We start from the raw sequence: 26,159 nt of genomic DNA, 5'->3' as shown, positions 1-26,159 counted from the left end.
ACTCTCTAAGGTCTTCCTATTAACCAGATTGCTTCCAAAGAAGGTGCATCTTTGAATCCTAAGAAGCGCGCTATCATTAATGAAGAGACTGATCCTTTGGCCTTACAACTATTTACTTCTGGAGATGGTGATTCTTCAAAGAAGCCTAAGATGGAGAATCTCATTGAAATGATCATTGACTCTGAGGCGTCGGTGGCTAGCCCGAAACAGTCACCTGGTGGGAAATGAATGTTCTAGCGTTGAACTGTCGAGGGATTGGTCAACCCTTGACTAAGCGGGAGATCCGCCATCTTATCAATAACCATAGACCAGTTGTTTGTTTTCTGTCAGAAACTAAGAAGTCGTGTCCCAATCTGCTCCCTTTTTGTAGATCTCTAAAGTTTAATCATCATGAATGTTCTCCGGCTATCAATGGACCTGAGAATCTTCTTCACTACCACTGCATCCTTGATTTCCTCACAAAGACTTCTATGGCGTTTATAATTTCATTCACTCTACTCATGAAGGTTTCCACTGTATCTTCATCAGACATCTTCAAATTATCAAACAGTGACCTATAGTATTGTAGTTTTGCCTCTTTGATCTTCTCATGATCTTCCTGGACATTTTATAACTTGTCCCACACTGGTTTAGCAGTCTCACATCCAACCCCCATGGCAAACTCAGTGTTGACCAATGCACTCAGACGTGCATTCTTAGTCTTTGAGTCATTTTCATACTTCTTGAGTTCAACTGTATCAGTTATATCACTTGTGAGAATTTTGTATCCATTCTTCACAGACATCCAAACACCGTAGCCCAATGATTTCAGATATGTCTGCATCCTAATGCGCCAAAAACTATAACATGTTCCATTAAACTGTGGTACCTTGCTGTGGCTGTGACTACCGTTGCTATCCATCCTTCTTTCTCTTAGTTCACCGGCTCAAGCTATTAAGCTTCAATTCAATGGATAACTTGACTCTGATGCCACTTGATAATCCCAGGTGCACTGAAGGGGGGGGGGGTGAATCAGTGTCTTCGAGAATTCTTCCAAACTTGATCTCGTGGTTATGACAATTACACAAAGATTGGTCGGGCAATCCCGTAATTATCAATCACACATACACGTCCTCCTCGCAACCACTATGTGACCAGGTCTACCAGACAATGCACCACCACTCTGCAACAAACACACTCCAAGAATATGCAGAAAAAATAACAAACACGCAGTACACCAAGTATATGTGGTTCGGTCAAGCTACCTACATCCACGGAGGAATACCCATAAGGGTTTCATATTTTCTCAAATACTCAACTCGAATTCGACTACTACAATAGCCTAGGTGCTACAACTCCTGCTTCTGATTCCGCAACAACGAAATCTAGGGCTACAACCCCAATCCAATCAAGCCCCAACTTGAATGATATTACAATATGAATATAAAAATTCAATTTCAAGTCCCTCCCAATAACATGAACAAACTAGGATTCTTTTAACATGAATTAAACCCTAGATATAAAATAGAACTTGTGAAAACAAAAGATTACCTCTCCCTATTCCCGTGACCAACCAACTGCTTGAAGTCTTCCTGATGTCGTGCACGTTCTCCAATGTTCAAAGCAGCATCTCAGATTATTCAATCAAGGTTTCTCACAGTTTTTAACGTTTTTGACATTCTTCTATTCATTCCCATGCTTGTACTGTATTCTCTTTCAAAAATTATGCAATTTCAAAAAACAAAAAAAGACAATTGATTTGGACTCCGAATGAGAGAGATATTGCCTTCCAAAGTTAGATAGTCAAAAAATGGCAAATGGAAGTTCAAACGGAAAAATATCACCTCAATTTGTTTGCTCGTCAATTTCCTCAATTCCCTCTAATAGAGGGAGGTGGACCCCACTCCGGGCAGTGTGTTTGGACAGGGGGTAAGGAGGTCCTTTCTGTCCCCCTATTAGATGGAATTGAGGAAATTGAAGAGCAGACAAATTGAGGGGATAAAGATCCAGTTGAAACTGTAATATTAAGAAATATTTTGTGACAATTGGCAGGGCACGACCCTGCGGCAACAACGATCTGATACGTGGCCAATCCCAAATCTCATGGATGATGAAATCCAAACTGTAATATTAAGAAATTTTCCAAAATTTTCCTCAATAGTTTGGATTTCCATAACTTCATTCAAGGGTGGTGAAATCAGATGAAAGTGTCGAAGTCTGGAGTGTTGCATGGTATTGGAGGACCATAGGAGGGTATTGGAAAATTTATCACAATAATATCTTGTTATGTTATGGAAAATTTAATCTTTAAGAGGTAGGTAATCTTGGTCATTTTGAAATTCCAGGGTATTGTGGTTGTTTTGCCAAATCTAAAGGATTTTGCCCAAAATTAGGGGTATTTTAATTATTTTGCCCAAAATGGAGGGTATTCTAGTCATTTTCCCTTAAAATAGAGGTATTCAACTTATTTTGCCCAAAATTGGGGTATCATGGTCATACTAGGAAAAAACAAGGCAAACTGGTCATTTTAAAAAAAATGGGTAATATACTAAGGAGAAGTAGTTTTCTGTTTGAGAGCGTTGCCTAAGGGTGTCAAAACCAAATCAAAATTGTTTATCGAAATCTGATCGAACCATTTAAACCAAAACGACAAACCGTTTAGTTAAATGGTCCGGTTATGGTTTTAGAAATGACACCGTTTATTCAATCGGTTTGGTTCGGTTTAGATCGATTAATCCAATGGTTTCAAACCGTATAATCCAATTAAAATCGATTATAACCAAACTGTCTAACCGTTTAAAAACCTAACAAAATTATGATTTCCTTTCTCAAAAAAAAAAAAAAAAAAAAACTAATAACTTAGTAAGTAATAAATAATAACTATTAACTAATAACTAGTAGTTGTAAATAGAGTAGTAAATGTGTATAGAACCATCTAACCGAAACCGTGTAAAACCGTATAGAACCATTTAATCGAAACTATTTAAAAACCGTTTACTGAACGGTCCAGGTTTTGATTATGAGACCGGTTTGGTTACGATTTCTACCCTCAAGCAGTCAAAACCGAACTGAACCAAATCATTTAACATAAACCGGACCGTTTAACACTCCCATATGTCTATCTCTCCCCTCCTCAAAACAAGGGGGCAGATGTATCTTTTCATATGGAGAGGAGAGAGATTGACTCATGAGAGTGTTGGCGTAGGCCAGACTCCCAAACAGAGAACTTTCTCCCTATACTAATATGGTTATTTCGATAAGATTGGGGCAAGATATTTTGCTCAAGATTGTGAATATTATTGTCATTTCACACAAAAAAGAGTGGTATTTGGGTCATATTGGCAAAACCAAGGGTGGTCACTTTTGGATAACACTCCTGAATTTTCCGACTAGACAAAGCACTTTGGCAAGTCCAAAAAAAGTCGGCATAATATTTTGCTGAGAGAAAGAACGCTACCTGGTTGGGTGTCGGGTGTCACATGTCACGCGTAGCCCCTACGCTTAGACACAGATAAGGGTGTCAATTTGGAATCAAAACCGAAACCGCCCGTATAAAATCATATCAAACCGCACCGTTGTAAAAACGGTATGATACGGTATTGACCACGGTACGGTATGGTATCGGTATTGAATACAATACCCTCGGTATTGAGTACAATACCCTCGGTATGTACCGTTACCGTAGCGTTATACCTAAATCATACCGAAATCGTACCCTTTTTGGGGGGTATATTTGTAAAATCAATTCCTAACTCCTAAGACCCTTCTAAATCCCTAATTCCTTAACGGCTTAACCTCTCACGCTTTCGACTTTCAGAAGACGGAAGTGGAAAGAAATTCTTGCTCAAACAGAAGAATTAATGGACGTCAAGAAAAACTAAAATTAAAAAATAAATAAATAAATGAACATACCATTGAAGCTACCTTCATCCATGCACAGGGGCGATCAAAACGACTCCATTATCGGAAACTCATGATTGTTGAGAAACCCAGAAATGGCTTTTGGAGAAGATTAGGGTTTTGAGGTTGGCTTGATACACTGAATCAGTAGGATAATTTTCTCTAATTTTGAGAGAGAGGGAGAGAGAGAAAGCTGAAGGCCAGAGAAAGTTTACATCACAATGAATCTCTCTCGCTCTCTCTATCTTCCTCTGTCGCTCGCTCGCTCTCTCTGGCTTCGTCTTACTGGATCTGGGTTTTATTTTGAAGATTGAACATCTTCATCTCAAGGAAGGAGAGCATCTTTCCAGTTGCCCTGGTATCCCACGAATTTCAGTACCCTGTGGTTCAAATCTCCTGGCTTGTTTAAATCTTTTTAATCCATGTCTCTCGCTCTCTCTGGCTTCGTATTACTGTAAATCTTGATTCTCTAATAGCCCATTTCTTATCATTCATCAGTTCTAAAGATATTGTAGTTAAGGGTTTGAAACTTTGAATGGAAAGACGTGTTCACAACAGTTTCTCAGTTACCTCCCAATCACTGCCACCACATTCCCAGTTGATTCTCTTTCCTTCCCTCTTTCGTTATAAATGTTCCAAACATGGGAAGTTCATCACTGGTTTAGGGAGGTCAAGGTTATATCTGTAAAGTCTAGATTCTGAAATCCCTAGAAGAATCAATCAAAGCAATTCTACCCAAAGGAACAGATCTTCCATGAGGGAGGAAGGTATGGACTACGGAAAAATTAGTTGTTGATGGACAATGGAGTATTCCCTTACCATTTTAATTTTTTTCTTTTTTCGAATCTATATTATTTTTATACCATTTTTTTTAAAAATCGAATTTATACCATTTTTGTACCGTATGCATACCGTTTTCACACTGTACCGAAACCGTATCGTATGCATATCGTTTTTACACCGTACCAAAACCGTACCGTATGCATACCATTTTGTATATCATTTTTATACCGTACCATAGCGGTATGGTTGCGGTATTGAAAATAGGACTCCTAAACGGTATGGTACGGTATCGGTATTGGGTACCTATTTTTGGTACCGTATCAAAACCGTACCGTATTACCAAAATCGTACCGGTTGACAAGCCTAGACACAGGGCACAGGATTGTGTGAAATGACTGCCGCACCCCATTGAAAGGAGAAAATTTCTAAAGGCATGACTGTCATTTTGCACAGTCCTATAGTTAAGCGTTGGAACCTCGTGCTGCACGTGATCAAGTAGCGTTCTCTTTCCCTATTTTGTTAGTGTTATAAGTATTGAGGTTTTAAGGCTCCAACATTGAAAGACCTTATTAATGAGGACTTTGGCCCTAAGGTGGGGTATTGGTCTTCCTTCGACCAGGGTTTTAGTAATTGATATCGATATCGGTCCATATCGGACAGAAATATCTATGTTTCCTTTAAGAAAATGAATTTATTTTACAATTTTACCGATGTCCGTACCGATCCACCGATACAGGATTCATAAAAAATCAATATCGAATATGAATACACCAATCCAGCCGATCCGATACCGATTCTTCAAACCATTCCTTTGACACTTAATTTCTTACTCAGGTCAAACTTAATAACTTTCTTTAATCTCAATCCTTGACAGACCCCATTAGGCAGGCATTAGGGAGCTTAAATAAACAGTAAATGCCCCATCAACTCCCTCTCTCTTAACTACCCTTCCTTTTCGGAAGGTGATAGTTCATAGTTGATCACTAAAAAAAAAATAGTTGACAGTTGATACTAACTGCAAATTTCTTATCAAAAACTCTATGTGTGACTTTCAAAAAACAGACAGTTGAAGTCCTAGCCCGCCCCACAAGGCCAGAATTGAAAGGTGATGGTCCCCCAAACGAACGACACGGCTCGGGTTACAGTTACAGGCTTACAGGTGTTATTACACCAACTTCTATTGCCGTTGAAAATCAATTATATAGAAATAAAAAGGGTGATGGAAATGGAATTGACGCAGCCATGGCATCTCTGCAGCTCTCCACGCAAAGTTAAGAGAATAGAATAGAAAATTGGTCGGATCTTTTATATGATTGGGATTCCATTGGCTTCACTTTCACAACCAGCAAAGTGGGCCATATTCTATAATCCAACAGGAGAACCCCATGAAATTAAAGAAAATTCATTAAAAGGTTAATCAAGGCTGCAAGATTGCCACTTCCATGAATGTGGGTGATATATATACACAGAATCCAATCTCCAATAGCATGAAGACATGTGTAACACAGCTGAATCAGAGAATGGTTTAGAAAATAAGAAACAACAGCCCGGTTGGACCCTCAATCATGGCCTTACATTGGAATCATGCGTAAGGAACTTTATACGTGGCTTACTAAGGGTATAATCACTGACAATACCAGTTCAAGTACTGATAAATTCGATTAACGGCTCCCACTCGGATCTCTCATCTAACTTGAGGCATACACAATCCTAAGGGGAGGAAGGACATTAGAGACAACGTCATATAAATAAGAAGACAGAAGAGAGAGAGAGAGAGGGTAAGACTCCTATTATGGTTCCATTGGCTTAGACCTTGAGACCCTGGAATCAAATTTTCCGTCTCCGGCCCTATTAATTGTTGTTTTGTTCTGAGATCTAACTTAGGCATTGGAGAGTTCCTCCCTCCCCCCTCCCCCCTCCCCCCTCCCCAAGAACCTATTCCAAGGCGCTCACCCGCTCTGCCTTCTGGTTCTACTATGTGCAGGACGGATCCGGACTGTGAGAGGAAAATCTTGGCAGCAACAGTGGGTTTGAAGTCAGAACCATTATAAAGGTTCCCTTATTGGAATCTCTTGAACCTACAACAGTCGTTAATGTTGGGGACATTATAGGGTAGAACTCATCCTTAAAAGCAGTTGTTAAGGATAGGGTGCTCAAGTTCTTATGTGGGATTGTTGCCTTATTCATCGATAATCCAACATTCTCCTGTGATCCTGATCTGTCCCCCTTTTCACGCGGGTGCTGACGTGGTTGAACTCAGAGAAGATCTTGGATGCCCCGCATGGAGGAGGAGATTGTTGGGTTCCACATGGAAGGCGAAAATAATAATCCCACTATTATAGATACTCGGGCACCCTCTCCTTAGGCTATCCTTTGAGAATCAATTATACCCAAATCCCTAACAAGTGGTATCAAAACCAAGGTTGTGTCAAGACTAGGCTATGACGAGACCAAGATCATGGTAGAGCCAAGGCGTGGGAATCCGACGTGCCTTCAAGAAAAGGGAGATTGTTTGAATTCCCGTACGAAAGACGAAAAAATAATCTCACATCAGATTAGTACCCACTTTTAAAGACTAACTTTCGAAAATGAATTCTACCCAAGTCCTAAGAATAAATTCTAATCAAACCCCTAAAACAAGAAACCAAGATTCTAGTAGAACCAGGACATGGCAACAGCCCGAAGTAGAGCAATATTTCATTTTCAAAGCAAACAACAAAAAACAATCATCATCCAAATGATTTTGATGACTAATAATCACTAATGGCCAAGTCTTCATGGCTATTCAGATTTCCTACAGACGAGGTATGCGCAGCCACAGGTGGAGGTTTTTACGGCTCTCGTCTTTGTTCACACCAGCCCTTCAGAAGCAAAACCAATGACCATGTCTAGGAAAGCAATTGCGATATATCTAGCTCCCAAGCTACCAGGACTTTGGATCACAAGCATAAAACACCAATACAAAACCAGATACAAGTATCTATCTTTTTAAGGGTTGATAAGATTCTTTTCCTGACTGGAGATATCTTTTAAGTTTTCACAATATTTGATTGAATTGAGCTCGTCTCCAAGGAGGCGAGCAACCAGGGTTCTATCAGGGGACATCCAGCGGCTGAGTTGTGTCACACACATCTCAATGCACATCTAAAGATATGTGCGACATAGTCCAATGGCTGACAGCGTCCTGAACGTTCCCTACTCTCTGGAGACGATCCTAATAGGATTAGAGGGTTAAGTTACGTTAGAGGATGATGGATGCAAGAAACAGCCGCCTTAAAATAATGGGTTTTAATAACCTCACAGAGCCGGCCGTGTTGCACATAAATAGTATAAAATATTAATCCAAAAGGACGACTGTGACGCCACCTCACTAGCCCATCTAAACACATCTAAGATCTTGATTCTTGACCATTGTAGGAGGTAGAGAGAGGTAAATTTTCAATAAATAAATAAACTTTAATATATGATTAGATGTGATGTCACAGTAGCTGCTATGAGGTGGTGATTAGATGTAATGTTACAGAAGCAATGAGGTCTGATTGAGAAACTTTTTAAGAGGTTTTTCTAGCCGCTTCTTTGGATGAGTTTTGTAGACACTGATGAGGTAAGAAGGCATTCCAATTCCAATTCACCCTTGATTTTATACCTTATTTAGTGTCTCATGCATTCATAAGTTTTTGATCTATACGTCTTCTGTGACTCCCTCACTAATTAACTGCAGGAAATTCTTACCACCCATGTAGAAAAACGTGAACCTTAGAATGATGATGAAGAAAGAATGGTAATCACAAGCAAAAATCATACAAAGCACATAAGGATTTACGTGTGATTTGACAAGGTTGAGATAAGATCTAGTTACTTCATCGTTAATGGAGAATAGGGTAACAACCACTCTTACAGAGAAATGATCTTCGTGAAACCCTATACAAGTAGTTTATCAAAATACCTATGTAGCCTAAAATATTTTTCTTTATGGTAAGGTGAGATTTATTTCACTATCAATGGATAATAGGGTTATAGTCGTTTGTCCTCACATTTCTCTCAGATCGATTAGAGAAAGAACTCTTGCTACATCTTTATAATGAAATCTTATACAAGTAATTTATCAAATAGACCTTAAAAAAAAAATACAAGTAGTTTACCAAAATACTCATATAGCCCTAAAAAAAATTACAAATAGCTTACTAAAATACTCATAGCCCCTAAAAAAAATTCCTCACAATGAGATAAGACCTACTTCACTGTTAATGGAGAATAGGGTCACAACTGCTCATCCTCACACCTCTCTCAGATCAATTAGAGAGATTATCCATTGCTACAACTTTATAGTGAAACACTATACAAGTAGTTTACCAAAATACCCATATAGCCTAACAAAATACAAATAGCTTACCAAAACTCTCATATAGCCCCCAAAAAAAATTCCTCGTAATGAGATGAGAGCTACTTCACTGTTAGTAGAGAATTGGGTTACAGTTGCTCGTCCTCACACCTCCCTCAGATCTATTACAGAGAAAGAACCCTTGCTACAACTTTATAGTGCAACCTTGTACAAGTAGTTTACCGAAATACCCATATAGTCCTACAAAAACTTCCTCAAGGGCTACCACTACCTCTGAACCCTCACATAGACACGTTAATTCGTTGTAGCCCCAATAATGAAAATAGCACCCAAGGTGGGCTAATTTCTCTGAGTCTTGAATCCTACAATCTTTTAACAGCCCTTCGGAATCAACCCACAAATACAATCGAGGGAATACATGCGACACAGCGTACCCTCAACAAAATCTCTATCTTGGATTGGCCATTTGCTCTATGCACAGCTCTTGCTTCCACCCATCTGCGAGGGGTGATATTGTGGTGCAAAGCACCCAATTGCGATCACATTTTCTCCGTCAACCCATCAACCAATTTTGATTTAAGATGAATGTGACTTGCCTCTTTGTGAAAGCAGGGGTAAGATTGCATACATTATGATCCTCTCAAGACCACACAGTGGCAGGAGGCTCGAGCACTGTGTACGTCTTTTTTATTTTATTAATGAATGTAGAACAACTTAAGATCAATAAATAGTTCTAAATGATTAGATGTGTTAAATATAGCTGACCCACGATCTCAAATTTCTTAAGTTCATGAATGGATGGTGTGGAATCTGAATGGAATAAGAAGAGCAGTTATCTTATGGCCCACTACTAGTAGTTATCCTCAAGAACGTACCATAAAACTAAAATTAAGCAAAATCCACCTTATTAGATTTTTCAACTCCTATGAATGAAACAATTAACGAATAGACGTGAGGGAGTTGTCAACTTGTCTTACTCATGCGTGAAGATTGACGCCCTAAAAAAATAAATAAAAATTGTTTTTTCAAATATAAGACTGTCCAGAATGTCCAGCATGTACCAAGACATACAATAAATTAAAATTCCAAACAATTTATTATCTATTTCTTCTTTCTTTCTCATTCTTTCCCTTTCTTAATTTTTTGAAGTTAATTCATAATAAATATATCAGTTGTTAGCTGTTAACAAAATTGACCTTACATGGAATTTTTACCAAACTTAATAAGGTTGGATGTTGTGTCAAAATTTGATTGGTTGACTGGCTCTACATATATTTCTCCAAAAGTCCAAACCCAAACTTATAATTTATTATTCTAACTTCTCCTCCAAATCCCAAATTTTAATAAAAACCTTATTAGAAATCTTATTTGGGATTGGTGACATTTGAGGGAGTTTCACTTGGGGATGCTTAGATTTAGATATGGCATGCTTAGAGTTGACCTATTAATTCTTTATCTCTCTCTCTCTCTCTCTGTCTCTCCCTTTTCTTCTTAATTTCTTCCTCTTTCACTACCAAATACAAAACATGTCCATCCTCTGTTTTAGTTTCTATCTTACAAAAGGGAATAATAGACATTAGAAAGCTTCATTTTTCTTCCCAAACCTTTTGAGAGAGAAAGGAAGGTGGAAGGAGAAGGAGATCAAGAAAATGATTGCAGGGGCCACTCCATGTTTCCAAGGTGGTAACTCACAAGGATTCCAAATGTATGGAATGACAGATGATAGTGTATCAGCTGCTTCAATGGAGGCAGCTAGTGCTGGTGCAGAGACCCACTCCGGCGCATTCCTATACAGTCTTTCTATCCTTAAAGACAAGGTTCATCAGGTACAATCACTAGCTGCTGTTCTTATATCTCCTCCTGATCATCATCAACCTGAATCATCATCATCAATTGCTATAGCAAGTATGGGTACTCTGAGTCAAGAAATTATGGTTACTGCTTCTTCTATGATGTTCAATTGTCAACAACTCGCCGCGGTTGGTGCTCCGGTCATCAAGGTTAATCCTAATCCTAATGGTGGAATATTACCACAGAATAACAACACCCATGATGCTCAATTGGGAGAAGAAGAGGCAGGGGATGGCGGCGCCGCCGGTGCCAGAGGTTGTTTCTTCACACATGAACAACATCTTGACTGGTATGCTGATAGCTATGATCATAATAATAATAGTGGTAGTAGTAATAATAGTCACAGCAACAATGATAATATTAACACCACCACCACCACCACAACCAAAAACAACATTAGAAGCAAAAACAGTGAGGGGGGTGCCCTAGAAATGGAATTGCCAAATGGTGGTTACCCATATGATGTAATTGAGTTAGATGCAGCAGATTTATTGGCTAAATACACACATTATTGTCAAGTTTGTGGTAAGGGATTTAAGAGAGATGCAAATCTAAGGATGCATATGAGAGCACATGGAGATAAGTATAAGTCTAGTGCAGCTTTAAGTAATCCTTTAAAGAATAGTGGTGAAGGAGAAGGTGGTAAAGGGTTTTCTACTATGAGATTACCTAGGAAATATTCATGTCCACAGGAAGGTTGTAGATGGAACAAAAATCATGCTAAGTTTCAGCCATTGAAATCCATGATTTGTGCAAAGAATCATTACAAGAGAAGTCATTGCCCTAAGATGTATGTTTGTAATAGATGTAATCAGAAGCAATTTTCTGTGTTATCTGATCTTAGGACTCATGAGAAGCATTGTGGTGAACAAAAATGGCAGTGTTCATGTGGAACTACTTTCTCTAGGAAAGATAAGCTCATGGGTCATGTTGCTTTGTTCACTGGACATACTCCAGCTGCGAATTCTTCGTTTACGAAATCTCAAAATATCGATCACCACGCGATTCTATTGCATTAGAACAATCTGAATTGGATTGGCAAATAGAAGAAAAAAAATTGCCTTCAGATTTAATTTCTTCCAAATTTTTATGTTTGTTGAGTGACTTCCTTCCTTCTGCTGTAATTTTTTTTTTTTTTTTTTTCAGTTTAGTTTTGATGTACAATTCCAACTAATCAGATGCAATAAAAGAAAAGAAAGAAAATTTTAGTTTGTGCAGTTCTTCTCTCTATTAGATGCATTATAAAGATCTTCTTTGCAGTAACTTCCGAGCAACATTGAACTACTCAAATTTAATTATTACAATTTTGTTTTTTTTTTTCTGGATAAACATAAATTTCATTCAGTAAAGGAAATAATACTATAAATAGGGATGTAAACGGGTACCTGAAAATTCGAATTCAATTCGCATCCGTATTCATTTAGGGGTATTCGAATTTTTATTCGAATAATCCAAAAAAAAAAATTATCCGATCTGAAGAGATATCCAATTAATGATATAGAGGGTTTTTAAAGATTCAACAAGTTCTAAAGAATGAGGAAATGAGAATTGTGAGACTAAAACATGGATTGAGAGTGAATCATATCTGTTGGGGGGAGGAAGGTCTGGGTTACATAAGTCAGAGATGTAAACGGATAGTACGTCAAAAATCTGAATTTGATTCGCATCCGTGTATCGGTTTAGGGGTATCTGTATCCAGGCAGGAAATATCCAGATCCGATCACATCCGGTCCGTTTACATCCTTAACTATAAAGAGTTCAACATAAACTGACCCTGGAATGAGAAGAATAAGTTGATTGTATTGCTCTCTCACCCTAAAAGTGGAGGAGTTGTTGTATTTCTAATGAATACATGTTTTCGGTTAAGAAACCCAAACTAACCAACAACGTACATAAGTCTCCTTCATTGTACAAGAAACCTACCAAGCCTAATCAAAGTAAAACTCAATCTCTCAGGTGATAAGAATAGATAATAAGGCTCAATACACCCCCCTCAAGTTGAAGGTCCTTGGGGACGGATCTTGAAATGAAGAAGTTGGAACCTCGTGATGTCTGCTATCTGATTAGTTGTGGAAATGAAATTGATGATTAACTTGCCACGCCCCACCTTCTACACGAAATGAACGTTGATCTTCACATGCTTGGTGCGAGCACGAAGATAGGGTTGGCTGAAAGATACGTAGCGTCAGCATTGTCACACCATAAAATGGGAGGACACTGTAATGGGAATCCAAGCTCAATGAATAGAGATTGTAATCAAGTGAGTTCTACTGAGGCATCAGCCAGAGCTTTGTACTCTTGACTCAGTGGACCAGCGAGCCACAATTTTCTGTTTACATAATGTTGACCACGAGATGAGATTTTTTTTCCTGCAGATGGAAAAATTAAATTAAATTAAATTCATTTGCATATTTCATTTTGGGCGATTATGGTTGTTACCTTGTGTATTTTAAAAAATTTAATTTAAAAGTACAAGGTGAGTATTCATATTGTATGTCTATCAAATTGGATCATCTTGAGAGTTGTAATTGTATGGATTATTGTCAGTTGTTTTGGACACTGTAGGCAAAAACGTTGTTAAAACTCTGTTTTAAACACCTTCCCATTTTTTACTGCTTTAAACATATTTGTCGTATGTTTCCCAAACATATGAGAAAAAATGGCAAACGGCGGCGAGCATTCTCGTTTTAAATGCATTTAAAACACATTTTCATTTTTTAAGACCTTGGACTTGTTGAACAATTTGACTTAATTAATTGACTCTCTCTCTCTCTCTCTCTCTCTCTCTCTCTCAACTGGAACTCCGATCGACCTGATTCTTTCACCGATGTAAAGATGACTCGAAGGACTACATTTCTCATTATATATATCACCTTCAATTCAAGGTCAACGCATGGACCCCAAAATTGAGCTACAAACTGATGCATCTACTGAAAAGGGTTTCTAAAGCGAAGACTTCCAACTCCAACTAAACATGCATCACTCCATGAGTGTGTTGGCTGTGTTAACAACAATGAGCAACACCATAGCCAAGCCACAATGCTCAACTTTGGACATAATGGTGTATGAATTGGCCAATGGGAATTGATATTGGATGATATTAGCTGACAAATCTTGGAACTTACAATAGGTTAAATATATATGGATTAATTTTTGATATTACAATTGTTTTGAACATTAGAAGCATGTATTTCAAATAAAAATTCCTCAATTATATGAGAATAGTGTCGTTATTTTGGTTCCCTTTTTTTTTTTTAATATAAACGTTTAAATCCCAAGTCGTCCGCTTTCCGTTTTTTACCGTTCTCTATTTTTTTTTAACCGTTTTATTTAACCATCCGTTTGCATTTTTTACTGTTTAAAACTCGTACCGTTCATTTCCATTTTTTTGTTGTTCCCGTTTTGCTGACTATGGTTTTGGAACAAGACTCTCTATGACTATTAATTTAATCCCCACCTGAGATTTCATTATTGATGTTGTTAGACTTTGTGTGTTTTGGTGTACTAAAGGTCGATGCCTCTACTAGCTATACATTAGTTTGCTGGATCCACAATATTTGTCTGTGAAAGGAAGTGACACTCAACACGGAATCCATTCCTTAAAAAGGGTTAATATCTTGAAAGAAATATCTCACATTGATTGGACCAAATTCCTAGCTCGGTGGTAGAGGTAATTTTATAAATGGTTTACAAAAAGCTTTTTAAAATATGTTAATATCCTATATTTTAGGTTTTTAAAAGAGTTTCATAAAAAATTTAACGTCCAATCAATGATTGAGATTCTCTAACTAATTATGTTTTTTCAACAGATTATGATTTTATTTTATTTTTTTTTGGTAAAGAGGAGATTTATTGAGGGGGGGAGTGTGTACAACTAGTGACTTCACTCGCACAGAGCTCGTGAAGCCACTGAATGGAATGTGGCCAATCCGTCACACACACAAGTGACAGGGCCTTCCTTGCTAGGGCATCTACAACCATATTCATAGCCCTAGGAACACAAGAAAAAACCACAGAAGAGAAAGAAGGGACCAGACGCTGCACATCAGCAACAAGATCTTCTACCTCCCACAAGGGGGTCTTCTTTCCTTCCACCATAAGAAACGCATCCCTGTTATCAGTTTCAACCATAATATCCTCGTAACCCATCTCCAAGGCGATAGTCAAAGCACCACGGATGGCTAAAACTTCACCCTGAATAATGGAACTAAAGCAGGAAGGGAAGGACCGAGCCAAAAGAGGGAAACCAGAATGGTCTCTGAAAATCACTCCAACTCCACCTTTAGACTTATCGGAAGGTAAAGTAGCGTCACAGTTCACCTTGACATTACCCACCGGCGGTGAAACCCACTTGCTAAGGTGAGAGAAGCCAATAGAGACATCAGTATGGCTGGAACCAAGAACCTGATTTGCCGAGGAAAACTCCAGGAACGCTTTATTCGCCACTTGGATAACTTCCAAAGGAGTCCACTCCTTCCTACCAAATGTGAGGTCATTGTGAGCTCGCCACAGGTACAAGCATATAAAAGAGGCCTTAGAAAGGGACTCACGAGCCACCATCTTGTCTTGCCGAAACCATATTTTGCACCCTTTGATCCAATCAGCCAGCCTAGGATTAACACTAGGGGGGGAGAACTGAAGTGAAGAACCAAACCACACACTTCGAGCAAACGGACAGTCTAACAACATGTGATCACCTGATTCACTACGAGCACCACACCTACCACAGTTAGGATCAACATGAATCTACCTAGCCTGAAGACCCGAACCAGTGGCTATAGCTTCATTGACTGCCCTCCAGAGGAAGTTTTTAATTTTTGGCAGAGACTGAATTGCCCAAATCCTATGCCAAACCGAATCCTCAATGTGATCCCAAGACCGAGATCTAGAAGAAGAGGCCTTAGCCCAGATAACTTCCTCCTCCTTCTGCGCAAGCATACAGTAGGCCGATTTGACTGAAAATTGCCCTCCTTTAGAAGCTGCCCAGACCTGCTTATCATCTCCAGCGAATAAAGAAAGGGGAATCTGAGAAATGGCCTTCACTTTTGCCAGCTGAAGAATCGAATTTAAAAAGCTCAACCTCCATTTTCAAGTAACCGGATCAATTAAATCTTCCACAACTGAGAGGTTACAACCAATCGGTTTAACGGATTGCAGCCTAGAATTTGGGAGGGTAGGGACCCACTTGTCATCCCAAATATCAATCTTCGAACCATTTCCAACTTTCCATACTAATCCTTCCAAAAGCACATCACGGCCCACAAGAATGCTTCTCCAGCCCCAAGAAGGGCGATTACCAATCTTTGCATGCAAAAAATCACAGTGAGGGTAATAGATAGACTTTATAAATTTTGCCCAATTCGCATCCGGGGAAGTCCATAACCGCCAAGCAACTTTTGCTAACAAAGCTTGATTCTGAAGTTTCGAATCCTTGAGGCCCAAACCTCCTCTAAACTTAGGCTAGCTTACACAAGCGATGCCAAGACATCCAATGAATTTTCTGTGTCTCCTCCTCACCCCCCCAGAAGAAACGAGAGGAGGCCTTTCTAATCGAGTCATGGAAAGAAGCTGGGAGCTTGAAGTGGGAACTGGCATAATTTGCCATAGGGACGACCGCAGACTTCAATAAAATCTCCTTACCTGCATGAGATAACAACTTTTCCTTCCACCCTTACAGCTGACTTAAGGTCTTTTCTTTGATATCATTAAAGACTTCCTTCTTGGACACCCCAAAGTGAGTCGGCAGGCCCAAATACTTTGTCGGCCCATCCCCATGCTTTACTTTCAAGATTCTTGAAAACCACCTCTTGATTCTATCATGGGTATTAGGACTAAAAGTAAGGCTGGACTTCTGCAGATTTATAGCCTACCCTGTAGCCTGACAAGACAAGTCCAAGCAATCCTTCAGACAGTTAACTTCCTGTAAATCAACCCTTGAAAAAAGAAGGCAGTCGTCAGCAAAGAGGAGATGAGTGACAGGGACTCCTCTATTCCGAACTCTTACCCCCTTAATTAAACCTGCACTCTCAGCCTGATTAATTACAACAGTCAGTGCTTGGGAGCACAGAATGAAGATAGTAGGAGAGATCGGGTCTCCTTGCTGAATACCCCTAGAAGGGGAGATCGCCCTTTTAACACAACCATTTACCAACAAATTATAAGAAACAGAAGTGATACATTCCATAATAAGGCTGACCCACGATGCCCTGAAGCCCAGCTTTAGTAGCATACCTTCAATAAAGCTCCACTCAAGCCTATCATATGCCTTACGCATGTCAAGCTTTAGAGCAAGAAATTTCCCCTTCCCTTTCTTCTGCTTCTTAATATAATGGAAGACCTCATGGACGACCAGGATGTTATCAGAGATAAGCCTGTCTGGGATAAAGACTGACTGAGCAGGGGAAATAATCTGGTCCAGGGCCCCACTTAAGCGGTCAGCAATCAGCTTTGTAATGACCTTAAAAGTAATGTTACATAAGCTGATAGGCCGGAGCTGATCAGCACTCTCAGGGGAATCAACCTTTGGAATAAGGCAGATATAAGTCTTATTTAATTCCCTTGGAATTACCCCAGTATTAAAGAATTCCACAACAAGAGCCAGCAAATCCTCTTTTACCAAATCCCAATTTTTCTGAAAGAAAACTGGGGAGAGACCATCAGGTCTAGGAGACTTTAGGGGGGCCATTCTAAAGAGCGCACCATGGACTTCCTCCATTTTTGGAACCGAGCACAAGATATCATTGAGGTTCTCACTCACAACTGGCTGAACCGCACCCAAGACCAAATCTAGAGCATTATTATTAATAGGCTCAGAGGAAAACAGAGCTTTAAAATGATTACAAAGGATATCATTTACCTCTTTCTCATCAGAAGACCAAACACCATTGGCTGCTTTCAATTTTAGAATCTTGTTGCGATGCCTTCTACGGAGAGTGGTCACATGGAAGAAGGACGTATTTTTATCACCTCCTTTTAACCAATCAACTCTGGATTTTTGGCCCCAAAATTCCTCCTCCTTTTTCAGTTCAATCTCTAAAAAATTCCTCAACTCAGATTCCTTCTCTTGGGAATAAAGAGAATGGGGAAGGTCTTGAACCTGCTCCAACTGGGACTTTAAAGCTTTTAGTTTCTCAAAAATATTACCAAAAACTTCATAATTCCACTTCTTGAAGACCTCACAGCAGTGGTTAGTTCTCCTCGAGATTTGCTTTGCCATCGGACCTGTAGCTGGGATAGACCAAGCCTTCTTAGCAACACTTTGAAACTCCTCATGGAAAGTCCACATGGACTCAAAACAAAAAGGTCTTCTTCCTCTACCCCTTCCTCCATCAGTGTCTACAACAATAGGGCAATGGTCTGAGCTAACCGCCGACCTAATAAAAACCGAGGCATTATCAAAGGCTTGCCTCCAGGCCGAATTACACAGAGAGCGATCAAGTCTGATCCTGATATTTGCTGCACCTTATCTTTTATTGTTCCAAGTAAATCTAGGACCATTGAAACCCATATCCATCAAGCCACAGCTCTGAAGAAAATCATTGAAAATCTCACCATCATGCGTAGAATTCCTCGATCCTCCTTCCTTCTCATGCCAAGCAAGGTAGGAATTAAAGTCCCCAAAGCACACCCATTTATTACCCTGATGATTTAGCGCAGCAATATGATCCCAGACATTTTTTCGTTTGTGCTTGACAGGGTCCCCGTACACACAAGTAAGGAAGAAAGACGGGATATCCTTCATACCAATCTCCACATCAAAGAAATTTGTATCAGCCGACATATCTGAGAGAGTAACATTATCCTTCCACAGCAAAGCAAGACCACCTGAGGTGCCAACAGGATCAACAATAGTACAGTGTTTGAACCTGCCCTTTGTTTTTAAGGTTCTCAATAACTTCTCTTCTACTTTTAGTCTCCATCAGAAAAAGAACCTCCGGATTTTCCATTTTGAGGAGATTGAGCAAGGAACGAACTGTCGCGGGTCTCCCCAGCCCTTGACAGTTCCAGCCGAGGAACTTCATTGCTTCCCGTGGAGGTGGTGCTCTCCAGCTTCCACGGGTGTATCCCTTAAAAAAGGCACAGTAGACTCAGATTCTTCAAAACTCATTTCAGCATCCGTACTACCAAATGGGAACATATCACTGCTTCTCAGTCTCGTTGGTGGCTGCATACGTTTCTCTATAGGTGAAAGCTGGGCCGAGAAGGAGAGAGAAGAGCTCAGATTATGGTTACTGGGTTGGACCGGCTGGGCAGCAGGCATATTCGGGTTTGGATTTGACAAAGTGCAGCCCGACAGGTGGGGGAGGAGATTTCATAAAGCATGCATCAACTCCGGGGTTTGGGGGAGGGTGGTAAGGATTGAAAGGAGCTGATTATTCGAAGAATCAGAAGGGTGCATGTGAGGGTATGAGGGGTGAGAGGGAACGATGGTGTTCAAGGGTGGAATATTTAAAATGGGTTGAGTGGAAGATTCCACGTGGGGAGTAGTTATAGCATGCTGGGATCTTACCCCTTCCCGAGAATAATTCTCAGAAGGAAAGTAGAGTGAAGTTTGGGGAGATTGAGAAGAATATGGGTTCAAAATATTCACTGATTGAGACTGGAGATTTTCCTGCCGAGAAGGAAGGGATTGAATCTGATTTTGAGAAACTGTCCCAAGAGAATGCGAAAAATCCGTGGGACACCAGAACTGCCGCCAGTCGCCTGAGAAGAACTGTTCTGCAGACGGTACCGGCCTTGGGACGGAGAAGACTAGCCTTCATTCTGTAGCTTGGGGATGAATATAGTAATTTATTCCATGCTCATAAGTCTGTTATGTGATATTGTTAAGTAGAAAGACTAAAATGTAATTAATTTTTTTTTTAAAAAAAAAAAAGGTCCCAGTGCACAAGGCTCCCATGTGTAGTAGGGTCTGGGGAGGGTCTAATGTAATTAATTCTATCACTTAAATGGGATTTTAGTTATATCCATCCAAGGGTTAACTAATAAGTAAACGCGAAAGGATAATCTGAACCTACACCATTTCCTACACCTTCTCACAAAGTAAATTTTTTTTTTTTTTAGGAGAAAAAAAAACATAAAACAATCTATATGTAAGAGGGCATATAAAACGCCTTAGGCTCAAAGACACTTTATTTAAGTAAATAGTTTACTTTTAGTTAGATTGAGTTGCACTCATAACTAAATATTTGTAGACTCGTATTTGTATTTACTAAAGATGAGTCAGACTCATTAGAGAACTTTGGTAGGATTACCCAATAGATCCCCCCCCCCAAACTTGGTTTGTAGAATGCTACAAGGAAATTGGGTCTAAAATATTATAAAAGAGCAGCTAAAGGGAGGGGGAATGCAATTTGGATCCTCTACTGCCGAGCTGCCTAGACACGGTGTTGCGCGCAATGTCCGCCTTACCCCTGCCCAAATGCCTTGCCCGAGTGGGGGTAAGGCGGTCATTACGTGCAGCACCGTGTCTGGGCAGAACGGTCCTGCCGAGCAGCTCGGCAGTAGAGGATCTGGATCCAGGGGGGATGCTGCCGACAATTTGGATTCTCTCTCCTCTTCACATCTTTTATCTTCTCTTCCTTCATTGGTTGTGAGTTAGGATTTTGAACCCTAGACAGTACTGAGAGATCGTTCGCTGCTGTTTTTCTCGTGCAATTGTTATTCGACGAATACCTCCTTGTGTCATTTCAAGTTCAAGTGAAGTAATAATCACCATCTATTTCTTCTAGTCCCATAATATCCAGATGTTGGAAAATTTTTTGGAAAATTAATATTCATCCTCAATTTAAAATATTATTTTGGTGTGTTTTAAATGCAGGACTATCTATCAGAGCTTCTTTATCGAAATGGATGTCCGTCGAGCCTACATGTCCTTTCTGTAGCTATAACGATGAATCACTTTGACACCTTTTCTTATCATGTGATTGGACTAAGCGTGTCTGGTCTTCTGACCCCATTGGATTGAGAACTGAGCATCTCTCCGCCCCTTCCTTCACTTATCTCTGTGCTTCTATTCTCAGCTCTACAGGCCTTGATAAACAATCTTCAATTTGGTTTATCTCTGTTTGTATTACTACTTGCTATTTTATTTGGTCTGTAAGAAACAAATTATGCATGGCACTTCCAAGGCTGATCCTATGATATATGTATATTAGTTGCTAATTTTAAAATGCAATTTCTTGGTTTAATTGGCACAGGAATACACGAACCAGCCCTTAGAATAACAAAGTGGATTTTTTACGTTTTGCTAGATGGTCAGAATATGCTAACTGATGCAGGTAGCCTATCAACCCAGGACACAATGGAAGCTGAGCTTTTTGGACTAAACCAAGGATGCAAATATGCAATGAAGTCAAATATTAGAATCAAGCAAATTTGGTTTTATAACAAAAACTTCTTATGACTTTTTTCACCCAACAAACTTCACTCTACTCCCTTGGAATCTTGTAAAAAGCTATCTAAAATTAGCCGAGCTCACTGAAAATTTTACTAGTATAGACTTTAAATGGTGTAACTTTGAGGATAATAATCCTGTTATATCCTTGTATCCTTCTTTTGCATAGTTTTATATATTTTTATTTCCATCACAAAAAAACAAAAGGTTCAAGTGAAGTATTCCTTTGGAGGTGATGGGCTTGTGCTACAAAGAGAAAACTCTAAGCCCTACTTGTTTCCATTATGTCCGAATATCTTAATGTATTCGATGATTGATTTAATGGTTGAAATTTTTGATTTGGCATCATCGCAGTCAACAGCCTATTCTATAGGCACAAGACATTAATATATTCTTTCTTTTTTTTTTTTTTTTTTTTTGTAAAAGAAAATCATTTATTGAAAACGTGAGAGCTCATGGTTGTGAATTACGTAACTCAAGTAGCCATGGATCGGAACTAGGCCCACCATTGTACATGTTAGATAGGGCATTATTCGCCAAGGAGTCAACCAAACTGTTGTACTCCCTTGGAATTAAGGTGAAATTACAAGCATTAAAAAAAAAAAAATGGAAGAAGAAGAAGAAGAAGTAAGATGAATAATATCCTCCAAGATACACCTCAAATGAAGAGGAGACGTTGTGATTCCTTTTTGAAGATAGGAAATCACACACTCATATCCTTCCAAGACTGCTTCCAACACGGAGGAACGAATGGTTAGGGCTTCTCCAGCGGTATCATTAAACTTCACACTAATACATTCTAACAAAACACAGGGTCCCAAGATTACTCCTAAAAAATGGGGCAAATGGTTAACCAAATATGGCCCATTGTCGATTCGCCACCCCTATGTCCACGCTCAGCTAATGGAAGATGATCCTCTCATTTACTATTGGTCACAAACCGTATTCTTAGCCAAGTTCATATGAGGCTCCTAGGTTGGTCACAAGTTGGGCAAGTATCAAATTTCCTAGGCTGGTCACATGGTTAGTGAAATGTTAAGGCAAAAATCAAGATACTTTAAAAAAAAAAATGAGATTCCTAGGCCAGCCAACCATAGGCTCTCAGTCCACTCACTTTGTGTAGGAAATATATCATCCAAATCATACATGAAAATGCATGTAACAAGGGGTTAAGATTACTTATCTGATTTGTAGACAAACCAAGGTTGATGTCGACAACTCAAGCACCAAATATAACATCACAAACCTGAAATTATGTTGAGAAACTTAAGGGACTGAGTCGTATCAATAGACATTGTCCTTCAGACTGTAGACGCCCCTATGGTGTAAACAGGTTCTTGTGAATCAGCCTCTAAGATAAAACAGTCTGTGGCCCCTCCAGTAGTCGTTGCACTCGTTTACTAAGCTCCGTCAAAACACGTTCTAATTGTGCTCGGTCAATAACAGGAATGGAATAACAGGGCCTCTCAAAACAATAAAACAAGAAAGAAAACTTGAGAAAAACATGATAAAAGAGAATGTGTAACAACACTTGTAAATCACTCACAAAGTGTCCAAAAACATCCTTTATATATAGAGGTGAAGGACCCCTTGGAGACACCCTTTCCAAGGGATGTGTCCCTTCAAGAGACAAAATGAAAAAATCCACATTAGACCCCTTGGAGACACCTTTCCCAAGGGATGTGTCCCTTCAAGAGACACAACGAAAATATCAACATCGGTAAAAATCGATCAATGTCGAACAAAACTGGAAACACACTAAGGTATTTTGGAACTTCATTTTTATAAAATATAACACTTTGTATTTGAGATCTTTTTTTTTTATTATTTTTTTGTAAACAAAAATTCATTTAGGTAAATGGCATGAGATACACAAAGTAGATACAAAGTACCAAAAACCAAGGAGTGGGGTATGACCATACTGTCTTACATGCCAATGACAGAGTCTTCGGCTCAGTATGGTAGTGTTCTTTTTAGTGTTTTTGGTGTGTTTTCGCTTTTTTGAAACAGAAACATGTTAAAATCTGAATGGTATACCCGGTTTGATTTTTTGTTTTTTTGAAACGAATTGAAAACTTGACACACTTTTAGTATACATTTGCAAAACACCAAATTGATGTTTCTCACCTGAGAGAAGCATTTCTTCAAATTTTCGGAGAAACATGAGCTTCACTTTAAGTTAACGAGGGCAAAAGTGAAAATTGGCATCAAAACATAACAATGGGGTGTGTTTTTGCCTAAAACCTCAAACAAAACACTCTCATTCTCACCTCTTCTGCGCAAGAACGGCGACCATCGCCCTCGCCCTTGCCCTCTCCTTCTTCTCTCTCTCCCTCGCCCTCGCCCTCGCTCTTGCCCTCTCCATCTTCTCTCTCTCCCTCCCTCGCCCTCGCCCTCTTCATCTTCTCTCTAACCTCTTGCTCTCGCCCTCTTTCTCTGCTATCGTGTTCGAGTTTCTTCTCGGTCTTTTTCAGAGATACACCATGAAATGGTTATGGGGTTTGAACTCTCATGGTTTCACATTAATTGCTATCCTAGCCAAACTCTCTATCTTTCCCTTAACTCCACCTGCGACTTCGTCTGCAGAGGAATTTTTTATTCGATTTTTCATCCTCCCAGATGTTGTAAGTAAGAATTTATTATAAATTGCTAGAGAATGCCTTAATTTACCAGTTTATATATTTGAATGGCTGATACAATTTTTGAAATCCGGATATTGTAGGCTTTATAGTAAGAACTTGCACTTAATTTTTTTCTTTAAATTCATTTCTAATTTAATTTCCTAAAACTCACTTTTTTTTTCAATTAGTTTGTAGGTTTTGCAACAGAGTATAGGTAGGTAAAGATTAACACTGTTTACTTGGATTATTGGTATTTGTTTGTACTAATCTGACCTACAAGAATTATAAAGATGACAAATGAAGTCCAGTGCTATATATTCTCTTTGTCCAGGAAAAATTCTACAGTACTTCTTCATTGTTTGAACTTCATTGGGACAACAGAAATGAGGAGTTCTACACTTTGCCTTTCAATCTCAACAGGTTCATTCCACCCACATAGCAAATCCACAACTAGGTCACCAAGCAAGCTCTGTCCTGTGAACTGGAGTTCTAGTGAAGGTTCTCAGTGGGAGTTGAGAATGACCAGTTTTTTGAGGACTTCTAGGCGACCATTGCTTCTTCTGTAATTTTGTCACACTATCATTGAGTGGGTTCTCATTTCTCAAGCATTGTAAAGCATTTGATCTAGGCTTTGTAGGATCTGATGTAATAATAAGGTAAATTTTGCATCTTTCTATTCACGCTTGGATTGAAATTTCAACAATGGCAGTAATGAAACCAACAAACAAAGTTTTCCATTATTGGGTTCTTTCCTCTTAAAATTCCATTCTTGGCTTCTGTTGCAGTCTTATACTCTTTAAGAACTTCCTCAAATAAATAAGAGAAAGGGAACATAGGGAGAGGAAACACAAAGAAGCCTCAGATTGCCACTTAACATCAAAGGAAAATTCAGACGGTCATTCCAACAAAAAATCAAATAATATCATCATAGGCTTCAACCAATAAACAGATTAAAATTAAAATATATATATATAAAAGCCATGGTGTAAGTGGCAATTACATAATTTTTGGTAAACAATAGAAACGATTCTGTTAAGTGCAACCCATACAGATTTTTGTTTCTTCTAAACTTTAGAAACATTTTTTTTCCAGAGTTACCATATAGCATTTCAGGACCCAGAAGCGCTCAAAAAACACAGAAACACATAAAAGTGTATTGGACCCAAAAACACAAAAAAAAAAAAAAAAAAACCAGAAGCGTTACCATACGGAGCCTTCCTGGCTAAGGGAGACAATTTGCAAGACAAAAGGAAACATTAAATATATCCTTGGGTAGAGAAGAAATCACCCGTGGAGGTGTCGCAAACAAAACCCTAGGCGTGCCCACTTTAATGGAATTTTTATCTGCTGCTGTAATTGGAGCGTTGTTGTGCGCATCGTGCAGCGCAGCAGCGGTCATGTGTGCACAGCAGGCCCCACTGTGCACACATGGCTGCTGTTGCGCCGCACGATGCGCACAGCAGCACTCCAATTACAGCAGCGGATAAAGGTCCCTTTGATGCCTACCATCTTGCCTAGTCCCAAAGTTCTCAACTGCATACGTGTCACTTCTATCGAACTAGCAAGTGGGTATGGCCTAGAGATTCTCTGGCATTCCATTCTGACTTAGCTTTCGACATTGGGAATGTGGCCAATGTTCGATCCATCTTCCAGTGTAGACTCTTCATTGTTATGCGGAGTTACAGAAAGAGTAGAGTTGTAACCACTGGCAACATTCCATTCAAAAGGGAAACAGAGAAGATGACACATGCTGGCCACCCTGATGGCGTGCCCAGCCTATTCCATTAAAAGCCTGGGCCCAATCGGCCCAGCCCAAAAACTGATGATCTGGGCTTGGGCTAAAGCCATATACCAGCCCCGATGCACAAGGCCAACGTACCCCAGGCTGTGCCCGGACCTTCAAAGATTCAATCAAGCTCAAACGCGCCCAGTTGCACCCTAGTCAAGAATGTATCTTCCGCAATACCATTTTAAGGATGCACTTGGAGAAGAAATGGAGGTCTCCACTTATAATGTGGGTACCCACCCGGATTGGATAAGGATGAATTGAGTAGAAATTTACGTGATGCAGTACGTCTTTATGATGATTGAAAACGAGGGAAAAAAGAACACTTTCCTGTGATTGATCCTTCAACTTGGATTAAATTAGGAATAAGGATCAAGAAATTTAAGATAATGTAATAAAATCACAAGGAGGTGCTTTCTAGTGTAATCAACACTACTGTTGAATTAAAACTAAACAGGGAGAGGGTTCTCTGAGCAAGCAGCATAGGTTAGTGTAGCAATG

The 26,159-nt window shown here is 39.4% G+C and overlaps 2 protein-coding genes and 1 non-coding gene across 3 annotated transcripts; 1 reads left to right on the top strand and 2 right to left on the bottom strand.

The window, feature by feature from the left end:
- The first annotated feature begins 10,653 nt into the window (after nucleotides 1-10,653).
- On the top strand, nucleotides 10,654-11,874 carry LOC122650453 (protein SENSITIVE TO PROTON RHIZOTOXICITY 2-like). The gene has a single exon (XM_043843867.1). It carries the CDS (start codon nucleotides 10,654-10,656, stop codon nucleotides 11,872-11,874), a length of 1,221 nt encoding a protein of 406 aa, XP_043699802.1.
- A 1,237-nt stretch (nucleotides 11,875-13,111) lies between these two features.
- LOC122650452 lies at nucleotides 13,112-15,415 on the bottom strand. The gene is made up of 2 exons (XM_043843866.1): nucleotides 14,743-15,415; nucleotides 13,112-13,224 (listed from the first exon to the last, which is right to left on the bottom strand). Exons 1-2 carry the CDS (start codon nucleotides 15,413-15,415, stop codon nucleotides 13,112-13,114), a joined length of 786 nt encoding a protein of 261 aa, XP_043699801.1.
- A 9,307-nt stretch (nucleotides 15,416-24,722) lies between these two features.
- Nucleotides 24,723-24,807, bottom strand: LOC122653322. Its single transcript, XR_006331757.1, has one exon. It is a non-coding gene; the product is annotated as a small nucleolar RNA snoR77Y (small nucleolar RNA).
- Nucleotides 24,808-26,159: the final 1,352 nt, after the last annotated feature.

Source organism: Telopea speciosissima, chromosome 2, assembly GCF_018873765.1.
Source record: "Telopea speciosissima isolate NSW1024214 ecotype Mountain lineage chromosome 2, Tspe_v1, whole genome shotgun sequence".
In the NCBI taxonomy this organism is placed as follows: Eukaryota; Viridiplantae; Streptophyta; class Magnoliopsida; order Proteales; family Proteaceae; genus Telopea; species Telopea speciosissima.
This window is presented reverse-complemented; position numbering and strand designations above follow the sequence as displayed.